Source organism: Otolemur garnettii, unplaced genomic scaffold, assembly GCF_000181295.1.
Source record: "Otolemur garnettii isolate 467f Iridium unplaced genomic scaffold, OtoGar3 scaffold00023, whole genome shotgun sequence".
NCBI classification, from domain to species: Eukaryota; Metazoa; Chordata; class Mammalia; order Primates; family Galagidae; genus Otolemur; species Otolemur garnettii.
Window position 1 is genome coordinate 22,169,935 of NW_003852418.1, and position 23,922 is coordinate 22,193,856.

General features: G+C 57.0%; 1 protein-coding gene across 4 annotated transcripts in view; it reads right to left on the bottom strand.

Annotated features, from left to right (window-relative positions):
* Positions 1 to 23,528, bottom strand: part of KCNQ2 (potassium voltage-gated channel subfamily Q member 2) — a 60,788-nt gene extending 37,260 nt beyond the window's left edge. For 2 of the 4 annotated variants that reach the window (XM_003787770.2, XM_003787774.2), the window contains exons 1-4: positions 23,057 to 23,477; positions 1,678 to 1,768; positions 664 to 790; positions 90 to 265 (exon numbers count right to left, since the gene is read on the bottom strand). In XM_003787770.2, the coding sequence (XP_003787818.1) occupies positions 90 to 265; positions 664 to 790; positions 1,678 to 1,768; positions 23,057 to 23,352 (690 nt within the window). In that variant the 5' untranslated portion in view covers positions 23,353 to 23,477. Of the gene's footprint in view, positions 1 to 89; positions 266 to 663; positions 791 to 1,677; positions 1,769 to 23,056 lie in introns of all 4 variants that reach the window. The other 2 variants (XM_003787771.2, XM_003787772.2) reach the window with 2 other exon arrangements.
* Positions 23,529 to 23,922: the final 394 nt, after the last annotated feature.

Consider the following 23,922-nt stretch of genomic DNA (forward strand, 5'->3'; position numbering starts at 1 on the left):
CATCAGGGTGAGGGCTAAGCACAGCCTCAAGGAGCCAGGCCAGGACCCTCCCTGGCCTGAGGTACCCACCTCCTGAGCAGCCAACTCACCTTGCTGTGGGCATAGACCACAGAGCCCAGCAGCTTCCAGGTGCCGCCTCTTCGGTCCATGCGGATCATCCGCAGGATCTGCAGAAACCGCAGGCTCCGAAGCGCAGATGTGGCGAAGACGTTGCCCTGGGAGCCGGCAGCCAGCACCGCAATGGAGGCAATGAGCACCATGATGTCTGCGAGGGAGGGGGTGTGAGCTCATGGGGAGGGGACAGCACCAGGGCTACAGGGGGAGGGGCAGGTGGACCAGAGTTGCATGCAGGGTGCTGGTATGGGGCAGGATGTGGGGCCAGAGCACTCCAGGCCCAGATAGACATCTACTACTGACCACCCTGGTCCTCAGTGGTCCTGAAAGTCACTCCAGAACAGGCTGCCCAGCGCCCTGTCCCTCCCTCCTGTCCCTAGCCCATGTTAGCCATGGGATCTGCCTTCAAGTCAGCACGTAAGAAGAAACTTCCAGAAGGAGCCAGTCCTGTTCCTGGGCCTCCCTCCCTCCTCCCACCTCCCTAGCCAACGCAGATGCCCCAATTCTTCCAGGGCCCCCACGCTGGGACCCCACCCCCACAGGGCTCACCAATTACACAGAACGGCTTCCTGGCGAACTTGAGTCGCCCCCGCCAGCCACGATACCGGCAGCAGCAGCCGGCGGCCCAGATCCGCACAAAGTACTCAACACCAAACACCACGATGGTCACAATTTCCTACAGGAAAAATCACAGCTGAGGCCACCTCAAGGCCATGACAGGGTTAGGGAGCTCGAAGCCAGCCTGGACACCCACACAGGTCACTCCAGCCCAGGAACCAAGTAACAGTGCAGGAGACCCCAAATGGTAACTACAAGATGGGCCCAACCCCTGCAGAATGGCTCTGAGAATGTCTGGGCCTGATGACTACTGGGGATCCACCCACTTCACCCCTCTGTCTGAAGGGGGCTCTGTTTGAGCTGGGGGACCTTGTCTAAACTGGGGGGGCCCTGTCTGAGCTGGAAGAGGCTGTTTAAGCTTAGAGGATCCTGTCTGAGAAGGGGACACCTTGTCTGAGCTGGCGGGTACCCTCTTTGAGCTGGGGGAGCCTCTAAGCTGGAGGAAACTGTTTGAGTTGGGGGAGCCTGTCTAAAGTGGGGGGAACCCTGTTTGAGGTGCAGGGACCCTGTCTGAGCTGGGGGGCTCTGTCTCCACTGGGAGGTCCTGCCCTGCCAGAGCTGTCGGGAGGTGCACAGCAGGGCTGACCTGGAGGAAGGTCCCAAGTAACTGAAAAAGGAGGTCAGTCTCCCTGAGGCTGTGCCCCATTACCAACATCAGCACAGAAATCCCTGTCCTGTTGCCATGGTGCCCACCCTGCTGACACAGGGTTGCTGTGAGCATCACAACCCCTCTCTAGCACCCACATCTTCAGGCAGCTCCCCACGCTTCGGTAGGGTAGGGGCTGCCTAAACCCTCAGGAGGGACAGGAAAGTGGGCGAAGGAGGTGGGGCTGTTGGGTCTGTGACATCAGCAGGAGGAATGAGGGGCCTGCAGGAGCCGTGACATCAGCAGTGGGGTTCCCGCCCCAGGCAGGCTCACGCCCAAGCCTGTGGCTGTGGGCTCACCAGGATGTAGAGCGCACCCTCCGAACTCTTCTCGTACTCCTTGATGGTGGAGAACACGGACAGCACGAGGCAGGAGAAGACCAGCAGGAACCTGGAGCGCAGGGCAAGACGCCCGTCAGCAGGCCAGCGCGGGTACGCGGCGGCCCGGGGAGGTGTCGCACCAAGGCCACTGTGTGGGGTCTGCAGGAAGCCGGGCCCTGTGCCCGCCGCTCCACAAGCCAACGTGGGAAGAGCAGAGGGGCAGCCTTACAGCCGCCTCGCCCTGCCTCCCAGGACCCCACAGAGACACGGGTGATGGCGGTCTGGGGCAGCCACATGGAGTCTAGTTGCTTCCAGGGTGCCCAGCCCCCACCTCGATCCCACCCTCCTGAGTCTGACTTCATCCTGACAGCCTCATGCCTTGGAAAGCCTCCAAAACTGGAGAAAAGGGGGTAAAAGACTGCCTATCAACTGCTGCACAACCAAGGAGACAGCAAGCCCCACAGCCGCCCCACAGACAGCATTCAATAACCCTTCATCCCTTTCTCTGGGAACCCTTTCTCCCATTTCCTCTTCAGTCTCAGAAGCACAAAACTTTTCCAGTTAAATCCTGTGCTAAGTAACAAGATCTCAGATCATCTTCATTCTTGTCTTGGCCTGGCTGCCAGGATCCTTGTAAGTTGCTGGAGCCTCCTGCCCACCAGCCAAGGGTTTCTGCCACAGTTACTCTTTTCCATCATCCTCCCTTTTTGATATCTCTTATTGATCCTTTTTCCACTGTTCCTCAAGTTCATGGTCCCACCAAAATTCTCCCAAATGCTCTATCGCTTTCAGCCATGCAGCTCCCTCCTCTGACACATCTGCTCCCTTGACCCACCCCAGGAAGCTGCAGCCAGGAGGCGCCTACTGCCCCAAGAACCTGCCAAGGGAGCCCAGCTTGTGGCCCATGACAAGGCCACCCACAAGTGGCCTAAACACACGTGATCACCTCACTTCCGGGGAGCAAAGCTATGCGTCGCAGCTTCAAGCTGAAGTTTAGGCAGGAAGGCCATGGTGGGAGGGCAGGAAAGCAAACTCCCACACGCTGAAGTCACTGAGCATGTTAGAAAACCCACTTTTTGTGAAGCAAATCATTTGTTTCATTTGCATTTTTCTGCAGGTGTCCTGGAAGATGCAGGGGCATGTTCAATGTCTGGTCACAGGTCCTTGGTCACAGCTATAAATAAGCCATGCTTATAACATGCCTTGTTTATGAGATGACAAAAGAGGAGCTTCATGTCTCCCTTGACCACAAGACTGCCTGACTCAGAACCAGGAGCAGAGGGGACAGAGCCACTGGCCAAAGAGCCTCCTATTCTCGATCCCACGCTGCGTCTTCAGAATCAGTCGTCAGTTCACATAGCCGGCAACATAGCCTACGTGTCCTGACGTGCAGACCCTGGCCTGGGCTCAAACTCAAGCCCCTTGCCTTGTCCTGGGCCCAAGGCCCAGGTGGTTGTTTAGAGAGGGACAGCCCTCCACGCAGATTCTTCTGGCTCTCCATTTCCAAACCACCACTCAGTCCAGCTGTCCCCTGCCTGGGCCTCCTACTCTCTCTTGGCTCTCACAGGGGACATAGTCCCTGGATACCCCAACCTGCAGATGCAATTGCTGTGAGCACACCACTCCTCAGGGACCTCTTCTGGCCCAGACACACCCCTGTCTTGGAGCTGCCCCTACTGCCACCCAGGCTAGTGTCCACCCTCCTATAGCAGTCTCTCCTTTCCTTCCCAAATAGGAGGTGGAATCAAGGCCTTCCCAACCAGGGCCAGCAAGTGGCAGCCCCAGGACCTCTGCCAGGACCACTAGGACAGGGGTACTTCTTTTCTGCTGAAGTTGCCCACCTGGGAGGATGTAGGCCTGGGGGCTACTGGCGGGAGAGCCAGTGAGTACAAGAAAGCCTACCCAAAGATGAAGTCACACACAGTAAAGCAGCACAGAGAGACCGGGGAAGAGCCCTAAAGAAGGAATTTGACCACATGATCCAGCTCTGCCTGAAGCCTCTTAGACTAAGACGTCATGTAAGCTCACCACTTAAGATGCTTTGGATTTGGTTTTTGCCCCTTGCAAATAAATGACCTGTGACCTTTTGGAGATATGGGCAGGTGAGAGATGTAGGTGTATCCTTGGTCTGAGCTCAGTGACTGACACTGCTGTGGTCATGTCCTATTCTGACCTTTGACTGCTCCTTGGGCCCTCACAGAAAGCATGCCTTGGACCAAAAGGCAAGTCCTCAGTGAGTAGAGCTCTCTGGACAGCACAGGTTAGCACTGGGCTGTGGTGCCTGGTGGAAGAATGACCCCCATACACACTGTAAGAGAGCTCTTTGGGCTGCACCACAGCGAGAGGCAGGGCCAGCCCAACACTGGAGATCTCAAGAGACACCACTGCACCCCTGCAACCCCTCAAAGGCTGGGCCTATCCCATGCTATCTGTGCCACCTACTGGGCCCCTGCCCACCCACCTTGCTGACCCTCCAAAGCCCACAGCCTGAGCCCCTGCCCATCCGGGCCCCATCACTTCCTGCTCTGTCCTGCCACCCTCCCTCACAAAAGGGACCGATGGGCCCAAACCTTCCTCCTAGACTGCTCCCGGAAGACCTAAATGAAGCTGCAGCTGCTCCTCCCAGAGCCACAGACTCAGCCACATATTAGGCGGATCACCTCAGGGGTTCAACCTGGCCTGCAGCACACCATGATGAGGCTGGACATCCCCATCCCACCTCCCACTCCTGGTGGCTTCAAGACCCTGGAGATCCCAAGGATAAATCAGGGCTGACCCTGGGTATGGAGGCCACAGATGACCTGGCCAGGGGTCACCAAGGACCTGCCAGGAAGACTGTGGGGCTGGTGGAGCAGACCCAGGAGACCTTTAATCCAGTGGGCACAGAGGGGTCTCCTGGTTGTGTCAAGTCACAGGTACCTGGCTGCCTGCCCAACCCCGATGCCCTCATGGTCCTAGGACCCCTGTCTGGGATACAGAGGCCCTCCCTCGCAGCCATCATCATGGACACACCCAGTGGACTCTGGTCCACCTGGGACCTGGCAGTCTTCTCCTGAGCACCATGCAGCTTCACACCCCACCTATAAGACTCAGGCCCTATCCCCACTGCCTGTACCAACACCAGGAGGCCAAGCTGGCCTAGGTGCTCAGCTGCAGGCATCGGCAGCGGGGACTGTGCCCTCAAAGGCTTCTGATGGCAGTGCAGAGCAGAGGGGCAGGTCCATACCGCCAGAGCTGCTGCTTAGCAAGCAGCTCTGTGAGCCACAGACGTCCAGCCCAGAGCATCCGCCAGTGGACACTTCAGGGCTCACCTCAAACACAAGTGCTTTACAAAGCATCATCACAGCCTCACTGCTACCCCTAAAAAGCTGACAGTCCCTCTTCACCACCAGACCTCCACACAGCACCCGTGGTTCCCCAACCCACCTCTAATGTTTGCAGCAGCCAAACCCAGCCCAAACAGGGCCACCTGGCCCTTAAATCTCCTCTGACCTTGGCTATCCCTCCCTCCCTTACTCTATGCAACCTGTTTGCTAAAGGGACCCAGGCCCCTGTCCATAGATGTGCCTGTGACACTGCTGAGCACTCCTCTGTCCATGTCTCCTGCCATCTGCAGTTGAGCAGAGAGGACAATTAGCCTCACCCTGCTGGGGGACAGACAGCTACATCCTACGAGGAGGTGCAGCATGCCAGGTGTCCTGAGCTGACAGTGGTCACTGACATTCACACAGGGCATGAATGTCCAGTGGCAGCAGGATAGAGTTAATCATTCTTTCAGTTCACAGGTAAAAAAATTTTTAAAGAGAAACTTCTATAATGAAAACATCTTCTGTTGGTCATCCTAAGTTTCCTATAGAAAAGACAGAATAAATACTTCATTCTTGTCTGTGTTCAAACTTGGATCTGCTCCATAGGCTGTTCTGGAGGAGACAGATTTGGGGGGGAGGGGTTGTTTATTTCTTTGCTGTGGACCACAGCAAAGGCCTAACTCAGCCATTCCCATCACTGCTCAGGTCAGCCACAAAGAAGCCTCGTTCTCACCTATGGACACCTAAGTCCTTTCCATCTCAACTGGCTTCTGCCCCTCAAGCCTTTTCTTTGGGATGCTCCCACCTCCCCTCCAGGCAGAGGGCAGGTGCTGGGCCATGTTCCTATCAGGTCTCTCCAAGACACAGCCAGCAGGACAGAGGTATGAGCGTGCTAAGAGGTTTGTCCCCAGGAATTGGCTCCCAAGATGGTGGGGTCTGCAAGGCACAAGGCTCAAGGCAGTTTGTGGCTGAATTCCAGCAAGAGCTGCCCTGCGTCCTGAGTCTGAGTTCTGAGGGCAACAGGATGGAAGATTGGTGAGGGGAGAGTCCCTTTATCTGTCACAAACCTGTCTTTGCTCCTAAGGCCTCAGCTGTGGAAGGCCGCCTGCCCTGTCCATGTAGGAAATGCCTGCAGGTAGGCTCCAGTCAGGGGTCTGGCCAAGCCCAGGCCAGCCCAGGTGACACATGAAACTGACCATCACAAGCAAGGAGAGGACTAAGGGGCTTGGGCGTGCCAACAGGGAACAAGCTGACTTAGCGGTTGAGGCACAGATGCCTAGACCACTGTCCAGCACCCTCAGCCACCAGGCCCACACCTGCAGCAGAAAGGCACAGCAGAGTTCAGTGCCTCAGTGCAGGCAAAGGACACAGACATGCCAGCCAGAGCATCCAGCCACAGTGGACAGGTCCCTGAAGGCCAGGGTAAAGGTGTTGGCCACATGAGATCCTGAGGCATGACAGTGTTTGGAAGCCAGGCAGGGCCCTGGACACCCGGTGTAAGCCTGGGTCTAAGAGCAGGCACCTGGCCCCATGCTGTGCCCCTCCTCTATCACCCTGAAGACTCCCAGCCCCCTGAGGACCCTTCAGGGGCCAATGCTTCCAGGTCTGGCCACAGTGATGGCCAACTCCAGCCCCAGCTGCTGCCCTGTGCACAGCTGTCCAGCAGCAAGTATTGACACACCAGCACCAAGAATTCTAAGGAGACAAAAACAGCATCCAGACACTCAATGTCCCCTATGCCTCCCCTGAGGCTGACAGCTCCCAGCTCCAGGTTTGGCCCCTCTCTGCATGGGGCCCCCAGGATGACTCCTGCACAGACCCTACACTTCCCAGTTTTGAGCAAAGGAGCTGGCAGTGGATAATGAAGGCACAGCCAGCGCCTGCTGGCACAGACAAAACACCCTCAAAGACACGGTCACATTTCAAAACCGCAATTAATTTCCTTTGCTCATTAGCCAATTTATTCAATTAACTGAGCACTGGAAAATGATGTGCAGGCATCTCATATGCCTCATATTCGCAATTCTGTCTGCCTGGTGGTATTTCCTCCAGACTCTATCAGTGGGAGAGAGGCTGCAGAGACCCCTGGGCTGGGTCAGGACCCCCAGGCCTGGGTAGCAAAAGAGACACAGGAGGGGCCCTGATCATCACCCCTTACCAGAGGGCCACCAGAACCCAGCCTGACCCAGGGGAGACACAGAACCCTGGTGGGCTTCCCTGAGGAGGTGTCTGCTGGGACAGCCCCTGCAGGGTGAAGGCAAGGGTGCTCCTGGCAGGGGGAGGAGAGGGCCAGGGCATCAGGGTACAGCAGACAGTGAATCCAACCAGACTGGAGGACAGTGCAAGGGCAGCCCACAGACAAATGCTGCACCTAGGAAGGCCAGCCGCTCACACCACAGGGAACATGCCTCTAAAAGGAAAGGGAACAAGGGCACAGTTGCAGGCAGGCAGGCCCCTCAGCTCTGCTTCCCACAGTGGCTCTGACCAGGAATAACAGGACGTCCAGTAGCCCTTGAGACAGGGCCAATGTGTATGGAGCAGTACCACCCAGTTTGTAGCCCTTCCTAGTACTCGAAGACCAGATGAGCCAACCAGACACCCAGGGGAAGAGAGAGCTCACACCCAACCACTCGGAACATTCCAGAGGGTTCCAGCTGGGCTCCTGCCTTGCTGGCTGCACCCTGCAGACCCTCCTCAGAGGAAACTGGCTCTGGGAGCCATCCGTCCCCTAACAGCCCCACAGGAAAGTGCTGGCAATAGGTCCAAGTTTTGTTTTTTAAGTTTTCGGAACAGATGGTACAGATGGTTGGGCCGGGGGTGGCTGGTGCTGTGGAGGCAGAGAGACCGGCGGGCAGGAAGGGATTCGGAAGACCAGGAGGCCGGGGGCGCAGCAGGGCTGGCTGCATACTGGGGGCTCCTCCCCAGGACAAGGGGGATGCATGAATCCCAGGACAGAGCAGGACAGAGTGCCCCTCACATGGTTAGGGCTCCCACCCCAAGGCACAGCAGAGAAGTGCTTGAGACAGCATCATCCATAATCTCCTCACTCCACTGCCACTGCTCTAGCTGCATGTGGAAAACTGACAACTTACAGACCTCTTCCCCACCAAAGGCAGCTCAGTGGCAAGTGCTTGCCCCACTACAGCTGCATCCCTGGGGTGTCCACACTCATGCCCATTTTAGAGATGGAGAAACTGAGATCCAATGAGGTAGGCAGGGGACCCTGCCACTTTCTGCTTTCTGTCCCTGGAGGGGGCAGGAAGACAGGCTATCCCCACTGGCCTCACTAAGCATGGCCAGGGGGGAACACTCCCTGCCCCTCAGGCCTCAAGGTCTGGCAAGGGGTCCTTGGTAGCCTAAGGCCCCTCCAGGTTGAGCTTCTAGAGCTTCCAGGGGCCAGGCTCATCACCCTCAGACCAGCGCATAGATCAAGTACAGCCACAGTCAGACTAAGCAGGGGGCACGGCCCCCAGTGGGCCTTTGGTGAAGGTCACGCTGCCCAGCAGGACCACCTGCCCCCTCTGTTGTACAGTGCCCAGCTCCTGACACACTCAGGGCCTGACGAACACCCCCTTCTGCTCTGAGGGAGGACATAGGCCTGGGAAGGGTGGGGACATCTTGTGTGCTCAGAGCACTGAGGGGCCCAGAACCTTCCACCTCGCTGGACCCTCACAGCACCCGGCTTGTGAGAGACACTTGGATGGGAAATGAGTGCCCAGGCCACCGCCTCCATGAGGTCCCCATCCCCCACCCCCAGCTGCAGGTGGGGCAAGGAGGGGAAGGCTGTGGCTTCTCCCAACCCCGAGCCACAGCACAAAAGTGTCTCAAGGCCAATTATGATAATGACTCAACTCCAGGAGCTGCCCTGGCTGTGACTGCCAAGGCAACGGGTACTGCAGGGAACCTGGGGATGGAAGAATGGAGCAGGCAAGATCTCCATCAGGTGGACATGCACCAGAGATCCCCAACTCATGAGAGGCCACAGGGAGAGCCAAGCTGCAGCACCCCATGGCCCGGAGCAAACTCACTGTCTTTACCAGCAGACAGGGCCTGGGCCAGATGAGAGGGGCTTCTAAGCCACGGCCTGAGCTCTGAACATGGTGGGACACTCTACTCTGAAATGAGCCCCAAGTGCAAAGAGGGAAAGACAGGCCTGGGGAGGGACTGGGGACCACAGGCACTGGGCCAGAAGGGCACCCAGTTAAGGCCAGATCATGCCCTTGGAGTGGTCAACCCAACAGCCAGCACCAAAAGGTCCTGAGACCCAAGAGGGCATATGTGTGTGGGGGAAGGAGGTCCATGTGTGGCATATGTGTGTGGGGGAAGGAGGTCCAGGGACAGCATGCATAAGAGGGTCTGTGTGTGCACATGTGTGAGGGCCTGTGTTTGCATACATGAGAGGGCCTGTGTGTACATGCATTGAGAGAGTCTGTGTGTGCATGCTTAATAGGGCCTGTGTGTGCACACGTGTGAGGGTCTATGTGTGCATGCATGAGTGTCTGCATGTGCATGTGAGGGTCCAAAGTACATGTGTGTGAAGTCTGTGTGTGCATGTGAGGATCTGTGTGTACACATATGAGGGTCTATGTGTGCATGCATGAGAGGGTCCATGTGTGCACATGAGGGTCTGTGTGTGCATGTGTAAGTCCATGTGTGCATGTGTGAGGGTCCATGTGTGTATGCATGTAAGGGTCTGTGTGTGCATGTGTGAGGGTCTGTGTGTGCACATATGAGTATCCACATGAGCATGCATGAGGGTCTGTGTGCATGTTTGTGAGAATCCATGTATACATGTGTGTGAGGATCCAAGTGTACATGTGTGTGAGGGTCCAAGGTATGTGTGTGAGGCTGTGTGTGTGCATGAAGGTCCAAGGTACATGTGTGTGAGGGTCTGTGTGTACATGCGTGTGCGGGTCTGCATGGCCGTGAGGGTCCATGTGTGCATGTGTGTGCACATCCGAGTGTACAGGTGTGAGGGTCCACACGTATGTGTGGAGGTCCATATGTGCATATGTGTTCCTGTGTGTTCATGAGTGTGCACATGCTCGTGTGCGTGTGTATGTCTGAACTCTAGAGGCCCCCACCTCCAGAGAGACTCCTCTGCCTCCCCTTTCCTTTTCCCCTTCCCCACCCCCTTGATTACAGGGGACATTTCTTTTCTGGGAAAGCATGACACAGCTGCTGCCACCTCAATGCTGATTCACGTCACATGCTGGGGAGAGGGCTCAGCAGGAGGGAACGGAGCCCAGGCCCTCACTCTGTACTGTCAGGGCTGTGGTAGGCCCCTTCCCCAAAGACTGACTTTGAGTTAGTTGGGATTATTAAGCTCATTTTACATGAATGGGACTGAAATTCAACGCACAAACAGCAGGGAGGAGACAGGCAGGGCACCACCACACCCCTCTGCACCTCAGCCCCTGGTGACCACTCCCAGAGCTGGGGGTGGGTCAGGGGGCCTCTGACATTGAGTCCCACTCCCAGCCCCACTGGCTAAAATTCTCTGTGTGTCTAGTGCCTGGCAGGGAGTGATCCTACAGGGAAGGAGTTCACATCCACATCAGCGGTGAGGAAACAGAGGCCCAGGAGGGGACTGAACCTCAGCAAACTGGCCACAGCTACCCCGTGCCCTGCTCTCTCCCACCCTAGGCACCCTGTGGAAATTCCTTCTCCCTGGAGTGATGCCCATGCCAATGAGACTGTGCCTCCCACAGACAGGAGCACCGGGAAGTCCAGCCCTGAACAAAAAGACCAGGCTGAAGCCAAGGCATGCTCCAGGCCCAGAGACCTGCCAGCTCCCTGGGGAATCCCGCCGCCTCGCCTGTTCAGCGGCAGCCGGCACAGCAGCACAGAATCTAATTTCGCTCATAATGAACTGCCGTTTTCAGGCCCACTGCCACTTCCAATCTCAGGAGTGACAGAAAACGGCCCATCCACGGCCACTCCAGTGTGAGCCAGGCATGAGGGGTCGCTCCCGACTGCCCACCCACAGGCTGCACGCAGAGATCCCTCTCCTAGAACCAAGCCTTCCCCTCCACACCTCCTAGCCCTGGGCTGCCTCATGGGAGCCCCCCAGAGCCCCAGGCTATGCCCAGTGAATGCCACAGGCACTAACAGGTCTTTGGAAGGTTCAGCTGCTGGCTCAGCATTCATGGCCTCCAGAGACATGAACAGTGCCCCACACTTGCCCAGTGGCCCTTGCCACTAAACAGGGTGCATCTCAGGATAGGGTGGCAGAGGCACTAGAGGGTCCTGTATTCTCTGCACATCGCCAGATGTCCCAGGCACACAGAGACCCCCAGGACTCTAAAAGCAGCACCCCAGCACTGCTGTACCAATCACAGGCCTCTCCCCAGAAGGAGTGGGCTTGGGAGCCTCGTGACTTAGCACCTCCACTCAGGCCCTATGCTAATTTGCTCCCACACAGATCCCAGATGTTAGTAGAGACTCAGCAGGTGCACTGGTTCAAGTATCTACCCCAGGCTCACACGAGGTCCTTGACACACCTCTCCCAGTGCTGGGGGTGGGTCAGGGGGTGGGTCAGCCAAGCTGCATGGCTTGGCTCCTGCCTCCGTGGGTCCTCCTGGACTCAGCTCCCAGAAGCTGCCTGGCCCTACTCTCCAACAAGTCCCCACTGCACCCACTCGGGCCACAGGGAGAGTCATGCCCCACTCCAAGCCCAGAAGCAGCCAGACCAAGTGAGCCCTGCCCATACCTGCCCAGCCCCTACTCTGAGGACAGACACAGGCCCTGGCCTGGCCCTCGAGGCTGGCAGTCCTGCTCCTGGTGCCCTGTGTCTGTCCCTCCAGGGCCGTCCACATGCTTTTCTTGCTGCCCAAATCCTGTTCCATCCGCATGTCCCAGGGCTGCCTCCTCCTTGCCCTGGCTTCACTGTCAGTGTCACCTTCTCCAAGAAGCTGCCTAGCCCCCACCCTAGGCAGCCCTGACTGTGTCCTGGTCACTCTCTTGTTGTCTCTTCAGTCACTGTCCCTAGGCAGGGCCTGCCCAGGAGCCCAGCCCAGAAGTTGCAGTGTGGGGTTGGAGGGAGCCACATATGAGCCTCCACCAAAACTGTGAAGCCAAGCCGAGTGTGGCTTGAGAGCACAGGCTACAGTCAGCTTGGAGTCAGCGCTGAGCGCAGGTCACTGCACTACAACTTACACCATGGGAGGGAAAGAAGAGGAGCACAAAGGGGATGGAGGTGGTGGGATGCTGCATGGCCTGCGGGGGCTGAGACCAGGACAAGCACCCACATGTCCACGCCCAGGCTCTCAGCAGCCCAGACATGCACTAGCAGGCAGGGGGAACAGACAAACCACAGCCCCTCCACATGTCAGGAAGAATGAGGTGGCTGCTGGCACAGCATGGGGGCGCTCGAGGACGTGCCCTGTGAGGAAGGATAGGAGGACACCCTGTGAGAATGGACAGGAGCTTCGGGGTCCCTTGTGGGAGGTGTCTGAGACGGGAGGAATCGGTGGTTGGAGGGGCATGACAGCAATGGGCGTGGGGTGTTTTTGTTTTGTTTTGTTTTGTTTTGTTTTGTTTTTGAGACAGAGCCTCCAGCTGTCCCCCTGGGTAGAGGGCCGTGGCATTACAGCTCACAGCAACCTCCAACTCCTGGGCTCAAGCGAGTCTCCTGCCTCCGCCTCCCAAGTAGCTGGGACCACAGGCGCCCGCCACAACGCCCGGCTATTTTTTGGTTGCAGCCGTCATTGTTGTTTGGCGGGTCCGGGCTGGGGATTCGAACCCGCCACCTTAGGTGTACGTGGCTGGCGCCCTAGCCGGTTGAGCCATAGGCGCCGAGCCAGGCGTGGGGTGTTTTAAGGAGTAAGTTTTAAGCCAGAGATAGCCAACGGTGCCTCATCATTGTGGACACAACGATACATCCCTGGATTTACTTTCCCATAAACAGTGATTTTGTGATTAGGAAAATTTCACTTCATATTCTCAAAGAAAGAAAATAAATAGGGTCAAACTAGGAAGGCCTTCCTGGCAGGAGTGGGTGGTCTGAGCCCCCAGGCAATGCCTGCCTCTCTATAGCAGGACAGATTCAGTAGAAAGAGCTGGACACTCAACTCCAGGACATCTCCTGCTGGGGCAGGACCTACCACAGTCAGCTGTCCAGAGCCTGAGCATCCACCCAGGCATCCACCACCCACAAGGAGGGACAGGTCTCCCTGTCCAGGACATGTCTTCTATGGGTGAATCTTGGCTCTGTCCTTGGCCAGTGTCAGTCCCACCCCCAGACATAGCCCCTGGAACGTCCCTACCATGCACACCCAAATTGGGGCTCCTGCCTGGCCAGGTCTAAGCACGTGGCCCTGCCGATTCCATGGCCAGCCCTTCCCAGGCCCTTGGCAGTTGTGGAGACCAAAGGCCTCGTGGGGGGAGCCCCACAGAGCAGTTGGGGTGAAGAGGGTGCTGCCTCCCACCCACTACAAGGGGCCCCTCCTGGGATGTGCTGTCAGCACCTGGGAAGCTCACACAGTGCCTGGGCACCCCAGCAGCAGGCCTGCCCCACTTCCAGCCCTGACACTGATGGGATAACGAGGCTAGTGCTCGCAGCTGGTCCCCAGGTATCCCTGGGGAATGCTCTCTCAGCCCCCACTTGCACACCTCCAGTGACAGGCCACTCAGCCATGATAGCCTCCTCCCAGCATGAGCCCCTCCTGGGCCACACTGGCCCTCAGACTCCCCTCACACACCAGGCCCCTGTAGAACACACCCCAGGGACAGATGCATGTGTCCACACATGCACAAGGATGCTGGTGCAGCACAGGTAACACTCTGGACATCTTCACACCCAAGTGTCCACAGACAGGACTGGACAGAAGGACAACAGCTCCAGGACAGAGAAAGGTCAAGAACTTGCCAAACAGGCACATCAGACCTGTGAGGAAATCCCCAGATACACCACTAACCAAGAAGGAGTTACAGGCACCCAAACCCTGTTTTGTTAAAGAAACACATAGATGGGCACAGGCATTTTAAAATAAATCAGGAAGAACAAATGTTCTTCGCTGACTTTTTCAACATTTTCCCAATTTCCTGCAATGAATATGCCTTATTTTAATCATAAAAAAGCAAATAAATAGGTAATCATAAAAAAATTAAAAGTAATCATAAAAAAGCAAATAAATAGACCAGATGCTGTGGCTCACACCTGCAGTCCCAGCTACTTGGGAGGCCAAGGCAGAAGGATCACTTGAGCCCAGCAGTCTGACGCTGCTGTGAGCTGAGCTGAACCCATAGCACTCCAGCCTATGGTGGGGGCCAGAGTGAGACTCTATCTCAAAATAAACAAACAAACGAACCATAGGCAAGTGTTTAAGAAACTCCAGGGCCCCAGAGAGACGCAGGCTATCTGCCTCAGCTCAGGTCAGATAGAATACTCGGTCCTTCCAGTGATCTTAATTCAACACTTGGCTCATTAAACCACACAAGCCAGGAGCATGGTCTTGGAGAAGTTACTGGAATAGTAGTCATAGGGGAGAGACGCTCCTGTGTGTCTTTGTCCCTACAGCTCCCAGCCCTGCACTGGGTGGGCACCCCTAGATCTAGGCCTTCCCCCGCCCACACCCACCCCCTCATCCCCTACCCCATTCCCACCCAGGCTGCTGCACCCCTGGGAATTGCCCAGTCCTGTCCTTCAGCCCACAGGAAGGCCCCACTATGGGTCCAGCTCAGAACCTTGGTCAGAACCGGGGAAGGGGGAGTTGAAGGGTTCTATCCCTCCCGTCCCTCCTTAGAGCACCAATCCCAGCACGGGCCCAGGCAGCTCCCCCACATCAGCCGTGGAAGCAGCAAGTGGCCAAAAGCAGGACTCAGAGCCGTCCAGTCCTGCCTCTACCTGCCGCCGCAGCCTGCCACACCCACCAGACAGCAACATTAACTTCTCTGCATTTTTGGCCCAAGGAAAATCGCCATTTGGGACAAGAACATTTTCATAGTAACCAGACAATTTCTAGGAATTCGCCCCCCAGACCTGCACAAGTGTGTGAAGATGTGTCATGTGAGCCTCACCACAGAGCTGTTTGCAGTGGCAAAAGCCTATAATACACCTCAGTGACCGCCAGGGGGGACTGATCAGCAAGTCCTGACGCTCTGTGCTTGCCTTGGGGCCAGCGGGGAAAGACACAGACAGCAGGTGCATAGCAGGGCACAGCAAAGAAGTGCGTGAATGCATGCACTTGAACATGCGCACCACACAGCACAATAAGCAGAGGACAGATAGGAGCCAGGAGCCAGGGCAGAATCTGAGGAGAGAGTGGGCAGAGTGTTGGAGTCCAGTGTTCTCACCATCATTATTTTATATATTTCAGGATTTTCCCATTGGTGTGTTTTTTCCATGCATGTGCATCTGCATTTCATTCTTCTGAAAGGTTGGGATAAGAACAGGAGGTGCAGCTCCGCCAGTAGCCCTGACTACACCCCTTGCCCACAGAGGGAGGCCCCACCTGCCTCCTACTCCTGTCCTGCAGAAGCTCTGGTACTCCTCCTCCCCAGCTTCCCTCCATCTGTTGGCCCAGCACAGGTGGGCCTCATGGACGGAGTACTGAGCCCACACACAGGCCCAGCGCACCTAATCCAGGCTCCCATAAGGGCTCAGAACCTCTCACACAGGAGCAGAAATGAGTGCTCACCACGGCTCTCCAGCCCCTCCCGCTATTCAAAACTTCCCACCCTGTCCTTGCTTCCCAAGCTTCTCCAGTCCTGGGAGAGACCAGCCTCTCCTGCTCACTCTTCCGATGTGTTTTCCAAGCCTGGATAGAGAAGCAAACATGTTTCCAAGTCTCTGGTTCAGGTTGAAGCCAAGGGCTCCTAGGGGCAGCACAGGCCTGAGGCGGCCAGGGGCCCAGGCACAGCCCCCACTCTGAAGCTGGAGGAAGGCTCTGGAAGGGCTGCTCCCTACAGGTCAGCAACCGAGATGGTTAAGGGATGGAGATGCCCAGTTTGCACCTCCCCTCAGCACTTCCTGGAACAACTGCTCTTCTGTGCATTGACAAAATTATTCCCAGTAATCAAAAAAAAAAAATTAAACTTAATTTTATTCAAGCTAAGTAACCAGCAGAGCCTAATGACCATTCTAGAGCATGTCTGGAAAGCATCCTTCTGCCCCTAAGTAGAGTAGCCATTGTCCCCAAACCACCATTTCCTCTTCAAGAAGCTGCTCAACAACTTGGTCTCTGCCCACACTGGGTCTCCTCCATTTGGCCAGCTTGAGCTACTAGGCACTAAGATGGGTGCTCTGGGCAGCTGGCCACCAGGGAAGGAGCCTTCTCACAGATAGGCCCCTTCAAGCCAGAGCACACAGGGGGGCTGCCACTCTCCTGAAGTCCTCAGTCCCTCCCAGGTTCTTGTTACTCCTGTGTCCTCCCCAACACTGCTGTCCTGGAGCCCCCAGTGCACTGCACAGAGAGTGGTCACTCACCCCTCCCCTCCAAGTCCCTTTCCAGGACCTCTAGCCCCATGGTGACAGCCAACCCCACACAGAGCACAGCTCAGACCCATTTCTAATGTGAGGAACTGCTTTAGATTCTAACTCTTCTGCAGGACTCTGATATCCTGGCCCTGGGCCTGGAAAGGGGCCCTGAACTCCCATCACTGGGTGCCCTGGCTGGTGGGGATGTGGCTCTTGCTGACTCAGAAACAAGCAGCCACTTATCTGCATCTCTCATGAGTGAATCAACCACAGGCTTGGACAGTGTTCCCCCAAGGGGACAGGGCAGGGCACCCTCCACGGCCCAGGGACCTCTGTGTCCTCCCACAGGCTCTTGACACCCCCAAGATCCTGGCACACCCACCGAGACATGCCTCTAAATGGGTGCAGAGAAAGCACAGGGCAAATTCACTCAGGGCCAATTATCTCAGAATCCCCTTACTTGCTGGGCTCCCATCCAGGGACACCAGGACCCAGAGGGCTCTTCAGCCCTATTTCCTTCTGGACAGCTTGAAAGTGTGGCCCATCCCAGATTCAAGAGAGGGATCCAATCCTGCTTCCCTAACTCCAGAACAACCCACTGGCTAAGCCTCCTCAGGGCTTCCTCCAGCACCTTAGACACAGCTTTCTTGAGGCATGTGAGGGACAGAGGGCTTTAGACGACCCCACCAGGAACCGAGAAAGGTTGAAAGCCCCTTTTGCAGGGCAAATTGAGCTGGGGTCCACAGGGATGTGTCACTTCAGAGCTTCCTCAGAGCAGAGGTCAGAATGCTGCATTTCAACTAAGGGAGCCTGAGGGAGCTGGGTAGGAAGCCTGGTCAGTGAGAGAGGGCTGGGCACAGGGCAAGCCAAGTCACTTCCAGAATGTTCTCTGGGGACAGTCTCAGATCTACGGGTCCCTCTTTTTTCTACCTTGATCCAATAAATGCTTTGGCTTTTATCTGCAGGTTGGCCAGTGTTGCCCCATAAATGAGGAAGCCCTCTCCCTCCTCTTCATGGACCTCCTGGAACCCCAGCCCTGCAGAAGGAAAGGCTGCGCTCGGCACCTCCACACTCTGGGGACAGCACTCAGCACTCTGTCCTGGGCCATCCTGAGGTGGTTTGGATGCACTCTGTGTGGAAGCCAAATGTTCTGGAGGCTTACACGGCAGTTTGGGCACAGTCTAAGAGGTACACAGGTAAAACATGCCCCAATGGTGTTTTTAAAGCCAAAATTGTCCCTGCCTGTCGGGTCTCACCCCTCAGGATGCTGGCAGCAGGCAGGGAGCCACAAGAGGAATCTGCCCCACACCCAAGCAGGTGCAGACTAAGCAACCTTTATCCTAGGAGAATGGCATCTCCTTAGCCAGGTCCCCCAGACAAACAGGCAAGCAAGCTTCCCATGCTCAGACCTGGGGTTCATGCCACAACACACAACTGCTCCTTCGACAGCCACCCAAACCTCCTCATAAGCATTCAGCAGCTAACTGAAGGGACCAAGAACTTGCCAAAGGGGCAAATGGCAGCAGGATGCCAATCAGGGTGTCACCACTATGATGACAACAAGCGTAGGGCCCAGCAGCACACAGCAGCGTGTAACCTGTGAATTTAACCCCAGAAGGACAAGACAATTGCAGGCCTGACACCCACACTCCACGGTCTCTTGGGGGAGCCAAGACCCCAACTTGAGCCCAGGTCCCAGCCTTGACGGTCCCCTGCACCCAACAGATAACTCTGGGCTCTCTGAACCATCTCCATGGGTCGTAACTTCTTAGGGAACACACCTGGCCCAGGGCACAGACACCATTGGGACACCCTCCCTCCAGAGGGGAGAGAGCCTCTGTCGACAACACACACACCCTCCAACCCAGCAATTTCACATCCCAGCATCCCACACTTACACTTGAAAATATTCCACTAGGCTCTGCTTGTATTAACAAGCTACCAGATGATATCAGATACAAGGCCACAGTCCCTCGTAAGGGAGGTCACAGACATCACCTCCCTTGTGAGCTTCACCTTGGGGAGGGACAGCTTCTACTGCCAACAAAGGCTAGCCCAGTCCTTCTCTGCATCAAGTGAAACGTCATGCTCCAGGGTGGAGGCTAGGCCATCCCTTGTCTGCAGCAGGTGGAATGTCACTCCACAGGCAGAGGCTAGCCCTGTGCTCTCACGAGTGGAGACTCAGAATATCATGCTACATGGACATGCCAGGAGCCCAGGGACTGACAAAGATTTTTGTCAAAGGTTTCATTAATTTATGAGCTAAAACAAATAGGAAAAACACTATCTTAAGCTGCTCTCTCTACCACTGGACTCAGTTGTGCTTATGAAAGTGATTGCAGTTTCTTCAAAAACACTCCAGGAGTTAAGCATTTTCAAAATTGGAGGTGGGCCTCCCACACAGACAGCTGGCATCTGGGGGACCGGCAGTGTCCACATCAGGGGCCTTGAGGCATGACCAGCTGAACTTAGCCTCCTGGCAGTGACTGGTTTGAATACTTGACTTATACTGCTTTCTAATAAAACTGAGACTTTCAGGCCGTGCTCAGTGGCTCACACCTATAATCCCAGCACTCTGGGGGCCGAGGCGGGTAGATTGCCTGAGCTCACGAGTTTGAGACCAGCCAGAGCCAGTGTGAAACCCTGTCTCTAAAAAATAGCTGGGCATTATGGCAGGTGACTGTAGTCCCAGCTACTCAGGAGGCTGAAGCAAGAGAATCACTTGAGCCCAAGAGTTTGAGGTTGCTGTGAGCTATGACACCACAGCACTCTACCAAGGGCAACAAAATGAGATTCTGTCTCAAAAAACAACCTGAGATTTTCTCAGCAGCTAATGTGTGAAATTGCAAAGAAATAAGCTTCCTATCTACCTGTTATACCTGTTATTTTTTCTGTTACCTCACAGATACAAGAATGTTTATTGAGATTTATTCTATAATGTAATTAAACATAGTGATAATAAACATTTTGTCATGTCACAGTAATTTCATTTTAAATTATCTGGTGAAGGACAGAGTCCTTTGAGCCTCCCAACAGGCCTGGGGAGTCTGATAAACCAGGTTTCCCTGGAAACTACAACCCTCAGAGGTGCTTTCCCCTTTTGGGAAATTTCCATAAAATTCTTAAATTCTTCAATCGATAGACACCTCCTACCCAGTAGGCTACAGGAAGGCCTCCAACTGGAAAGGAGAGACATGACCTCTCAGAGACCCATGTCTTTCTCTTGGCTCAAAATGCTCTGTCAGCAGACCAGACCTGGCCCTGTGGGGACCCCTGCTGCCAGAGTCAGCACAACCAGACATACAGTTACCCCTCAAAGGCAGCCAGGAGGAGATTGGCCAACAACTCCATCACACCTGGGAAGCACCCCAGTTGCACACAAGGCTCATGAAGGCTGGAAGCTTTCCTGTCCTCCCCTGCAGGATGCCCACTCTCACTGCTAAGAAATGACCACAGGCCCCTGGAGCCTCAGAGGCCTCTAAGGTCACTGCACACCAGGACAGGACACCATCTGAGCAGAGTCCAGCAGTCACTCCTGACACCAGATTCTCCCTCTGGCCTGTTGTAAGTTCAATTTTTATCCTGGCCACTCCAAATGGACAATGTACTTGGCAGATTAAGCAGCACCCCAAGCCCTCACCTCTGAGGCTGGGACTCTCCTCAGTGTGCAGGACAACTCCAGGATTCACACCTTTGTCAGCCTCCATTTCCCCATCAGTAAATCCCCTACAGCTCATAGTGAGAAATAACTGGGGCCTGCACAGCAGGAGGGTGAGTGTGGTCCCATCTCCTGCTCCTAAGTGGGGACTATTTCCACGTGGAGTAACTGCCCAGCTCTCATCCTGTGCACAAGGAAAGAATGACGCTGGGGTCTGATTCAGGCTCTAAGAGGACCCCCACAGTGCTGGGACACCCCCCAACAAGCTCCCCAGGGCAGCCCCATGGAGATACATATGCCCAATTTGGGACCTTTTCTGTGGCTCATAGCCCCTTTGCAGAGGATGGTAGGAGGAGGGTGCCCCTCTCCCTGTAGCCAAAGGCAGGTCTCTGACCCCTTCAGACTCAGGGAAGGCCCATGTCTCCAGAAGAGCTTCTGGGAAAGCTCAGAGAGAAGTAAGCAATGGCTATGGCTAGGCATAGAGGCTAATCAGTGGAGAAAGTCCCTCCCACAGAGCAGAGGCCACCAGTGGGCCTGGTCTGATGCCCACCAAGCCCTGGGGCACAGGGCATGGCCTCCCTCTCCACTCATGATGGTGGCTACCCTGGAGGCCAGCAAGGACACTCAGCAGGGACACCTGACCTCTTGGAAGACTTTGGTGGCAACGGGCAGGAGGCAGGTGGCCAGGAAGGGACTTTCTTCTAGCCACAGCCAAGCATAGCAGCCAGCAAGCCCCAGCCCCTACCCCTACCAACCACCCCAGCCCACCTCAGCACCATCTTCATGTAATTAATGATGCTTATTGCATACCACGGGCTAGTCCATTACAGGTGAGGTGGGACCACGGGGTCTGGCCTCAACTTCAGGAAAGTTGGAGTGGGGCTGGGCCCTGAATAGTCTGGGCATTAGGAGCAACAGAGAATTCTATGTCTGGGCTCTGCGGAGTGGGGGTGCTGAGCTCCAGATGTGGTACAGAGAGCCCGCTGGACCACCACAGAAGGGCACAGATTTCCCCTCAATGGTCTCTATGCACTCTGGGGGTGAGCAGCTGTGCGCACTTTACAGATAGGAAAAATGAGGCTTGCAGAGATTCTGAGACCAGGCCTGAGTGCCCAATTGAGAGTCAGTGCCAGAGCCCTTGTTTTTCACCATCCCTCCTGCCCACACCCCAGAGGGAACCCCCTGCTCGTGGGGACACCTGCCCTGAGTCCAAGCCTCACTGAGGGACTTGATGAAAACCCTGTGCCCACAGCAAGGGAGTCAGAGAGAGGCCTAAGCAGACTGTGGGCTGGGCTGCCCTGCATAGCAAGGGTCTCACCCAAAAACCTCCACAGGCTGCAGGGGCAGAGCTGCTCCATGGAGAGACCCATCCTGACCCGGGGACACCCAGGTGGAGGTGACACAGCCCCTACCCATGGAACCCATGCCCAGCTCATTGGACCCAAAGTAGAACAAGCCCTCAGGTAGCAGTAGCATGGGTCAGATGCAGAGCAGGGCACTGATCACTGAGACCCAGGGCCACCTAGCCAGTGGGCTGTGGTCACTTTGGGCCAAGACCTGGCTAAACTGGCCAGTCCCGCTGGGAGTCCCTTCAGTCTCCTGCCAGGTGGAGAGGGAGGTGAGGGCAGCCCCTCCTCAGGGAGTCTCATAACTGTGCAGGTGTGTTCAGCACTGGGGGCCTTCTGAGGCTGTGGTCTCCCCAAGACACCCTCCCTGCATCTCCCTGTTGGGGTCTTCTCTTCACCCCCAAACCCGCCCACATCACATTCCAGGGAGGGTCTGTCCAGAGCATACCCCCAGTGTACTCATAGTGGCACGCTCCTGGGCACAGTCCCCAGCCCCAGGGGCACTGGACAGAGACCATTTCCCAGAATCCGCTCCTCACTCCAGTCCCAAAATGCCTCTTTCATACAAAATGGCCGAGCACCACTGCTCTTCCCGCGCCGCGCTGTGGTGCAGCCTGGATGGGAGAGCAAGCGGCCTGGAGCTGGGAGGCTGTGCACATCATAGCCCTCTGGGGTCTCCATGCGCCCTGAGCCAGCACAAGCCCACAGGCACTCCCACGCAGACTTGGACGCCACACAACATCCCTGGGCTCAGAGACGTGCCCCCCCCATCACCCACCCCCAGGAGGCAGTGGCTCCCGAGCTCCAGGCCTGGGACCTGGTAACGGGACAGCCTTTCTAGGTCCTTCTAGGTCCGAGGCTGGCACCCCGGGAGAGCCGCTTCCCCTCTTGCCCAGTCTCCACTCTGCCCGAAGTGGGGGAGGCAGCTGCTGAGACTAGTCAGAGCTGTGCTTCGGGGAGGGTGCCTAAAGGGCATTGATGCTGGACCAGGGATGGGGCAGTACCCACGGAGTCGGCCCTGACGGTGTGCGGTAATGGTGGGACCCGTCCCCCAAGTCAGCAGCCTCAAAGCTCGCCCCACATGGACAGAGAAAGGTTCGAGAGGATGGCGGAAGAAAACCAACACCCCCCCAACCCCGCGCGCGCGCCGCCTTCACTGGGGAGGTGGGGGCGCCCAGCCCACAGAGTCCCCAAGAGTCCAGACCCAGCGCAGGACCGCAGCGCCGCCCTGGCTCCCCGACTGGCCCTTTGTTCAGCGCAGCGGGCCATGGGGAGGGGCCTCAGGCTGAGGAGGGGGCAGGGGTACCAACGCAACCCCGCGCTGCGGGGGAGGGGCTGATGCAACCCAGCCAGGGCCTCCCCACTGCCTGGAACGGCCCCTGACCCCCAAACTCCTTCCTGCCTGATCCTCCCAAAATCGTTTTCCAATCTCCGCCCCTCGCTTTAACCAGGGGACGCAGATTCCTAACCCAGACCCCAGGATCGCTGCGGGACCCACGCGGGTCCTTGGACACGCGAGCAGGGGCAGCTCCACCGGGCGCGGCTGCGCGCCTACTGTCTGCGGCGTCCGGGCCGTGGTCGCCGATCAGAACCCCGGCCGCGCCCCACGCCCCCGCCGGCCACTCACACGTAGGCGTGGTAGATGAACGCCCAGCCGCGAGGCCGCTCCAGCACGTTGTACAGGAAATTCTGCAGCTTGCGGTAGAAGGCGTTGCGCTTGGGGGGCTTCCCGGCACCCGCGCCGCCGGCGCGCGGCTTGCTCAGAATGCTGCCGCGCTTGGGGGCCTCAGAGCCCGCGATGAGCAGCGCGCCATCCCGAGTGGAGTCGGGCGCTCCGGGGTCCAGCCCCACGAAGCCCACCTTGAGCTTCTTCTCCCCGCTCGGGCCGGGGTACACGCCGCCGTTGCGTGACTTCTGCACCATGGTGCCGGCGGCGCCGGGTGGGGCGCGGGCTCAGCGGGGGCGGTGCGTGGGGGGTGGTGCGGGCCCCAACTCAGGGCCCTGGCTCCGGAGCCGCATGGCCGAGGAGGTGGCGGCGGCGGCTCCGCGATCCTGCCGGCCCGGGCCGCGCGCGGGGACGCTGCGGCCACCTCGCTCCGCGCGCCTCGGCGCCTGGCCTGCAGCTCTGTCGGCTCCGCCCGCCGCCTTGCCCCGCCTCGCGTTAACCCCCCCGACGCCAGGCGGGCAGCAGCAGGGAAGGGGAGAGGAGGACCGGTTGTTCTAAGCGTCTGAGCCACCCAGACCTACTACCCCATCCCGCACCCCAGCCATTTGCACATTAACAAGGAATCAGCCCATGGCCACCTCTGAGCTGGGCAGGACCAAGCAAGTGGGCTGGCCATCTGATGGCCCCCACCCCCCACACACACCCCCTCCCCCGCTTTCTCAGTGTCACACAGCCAACCCCTGGCCAGGGTTGGTTCTTTCAGCTGGGCTCCTGAGCGGGCTTCTCTGGAAAGGGGGTGGGGGGTCTCTCTGTTAGGACTCAGAAGA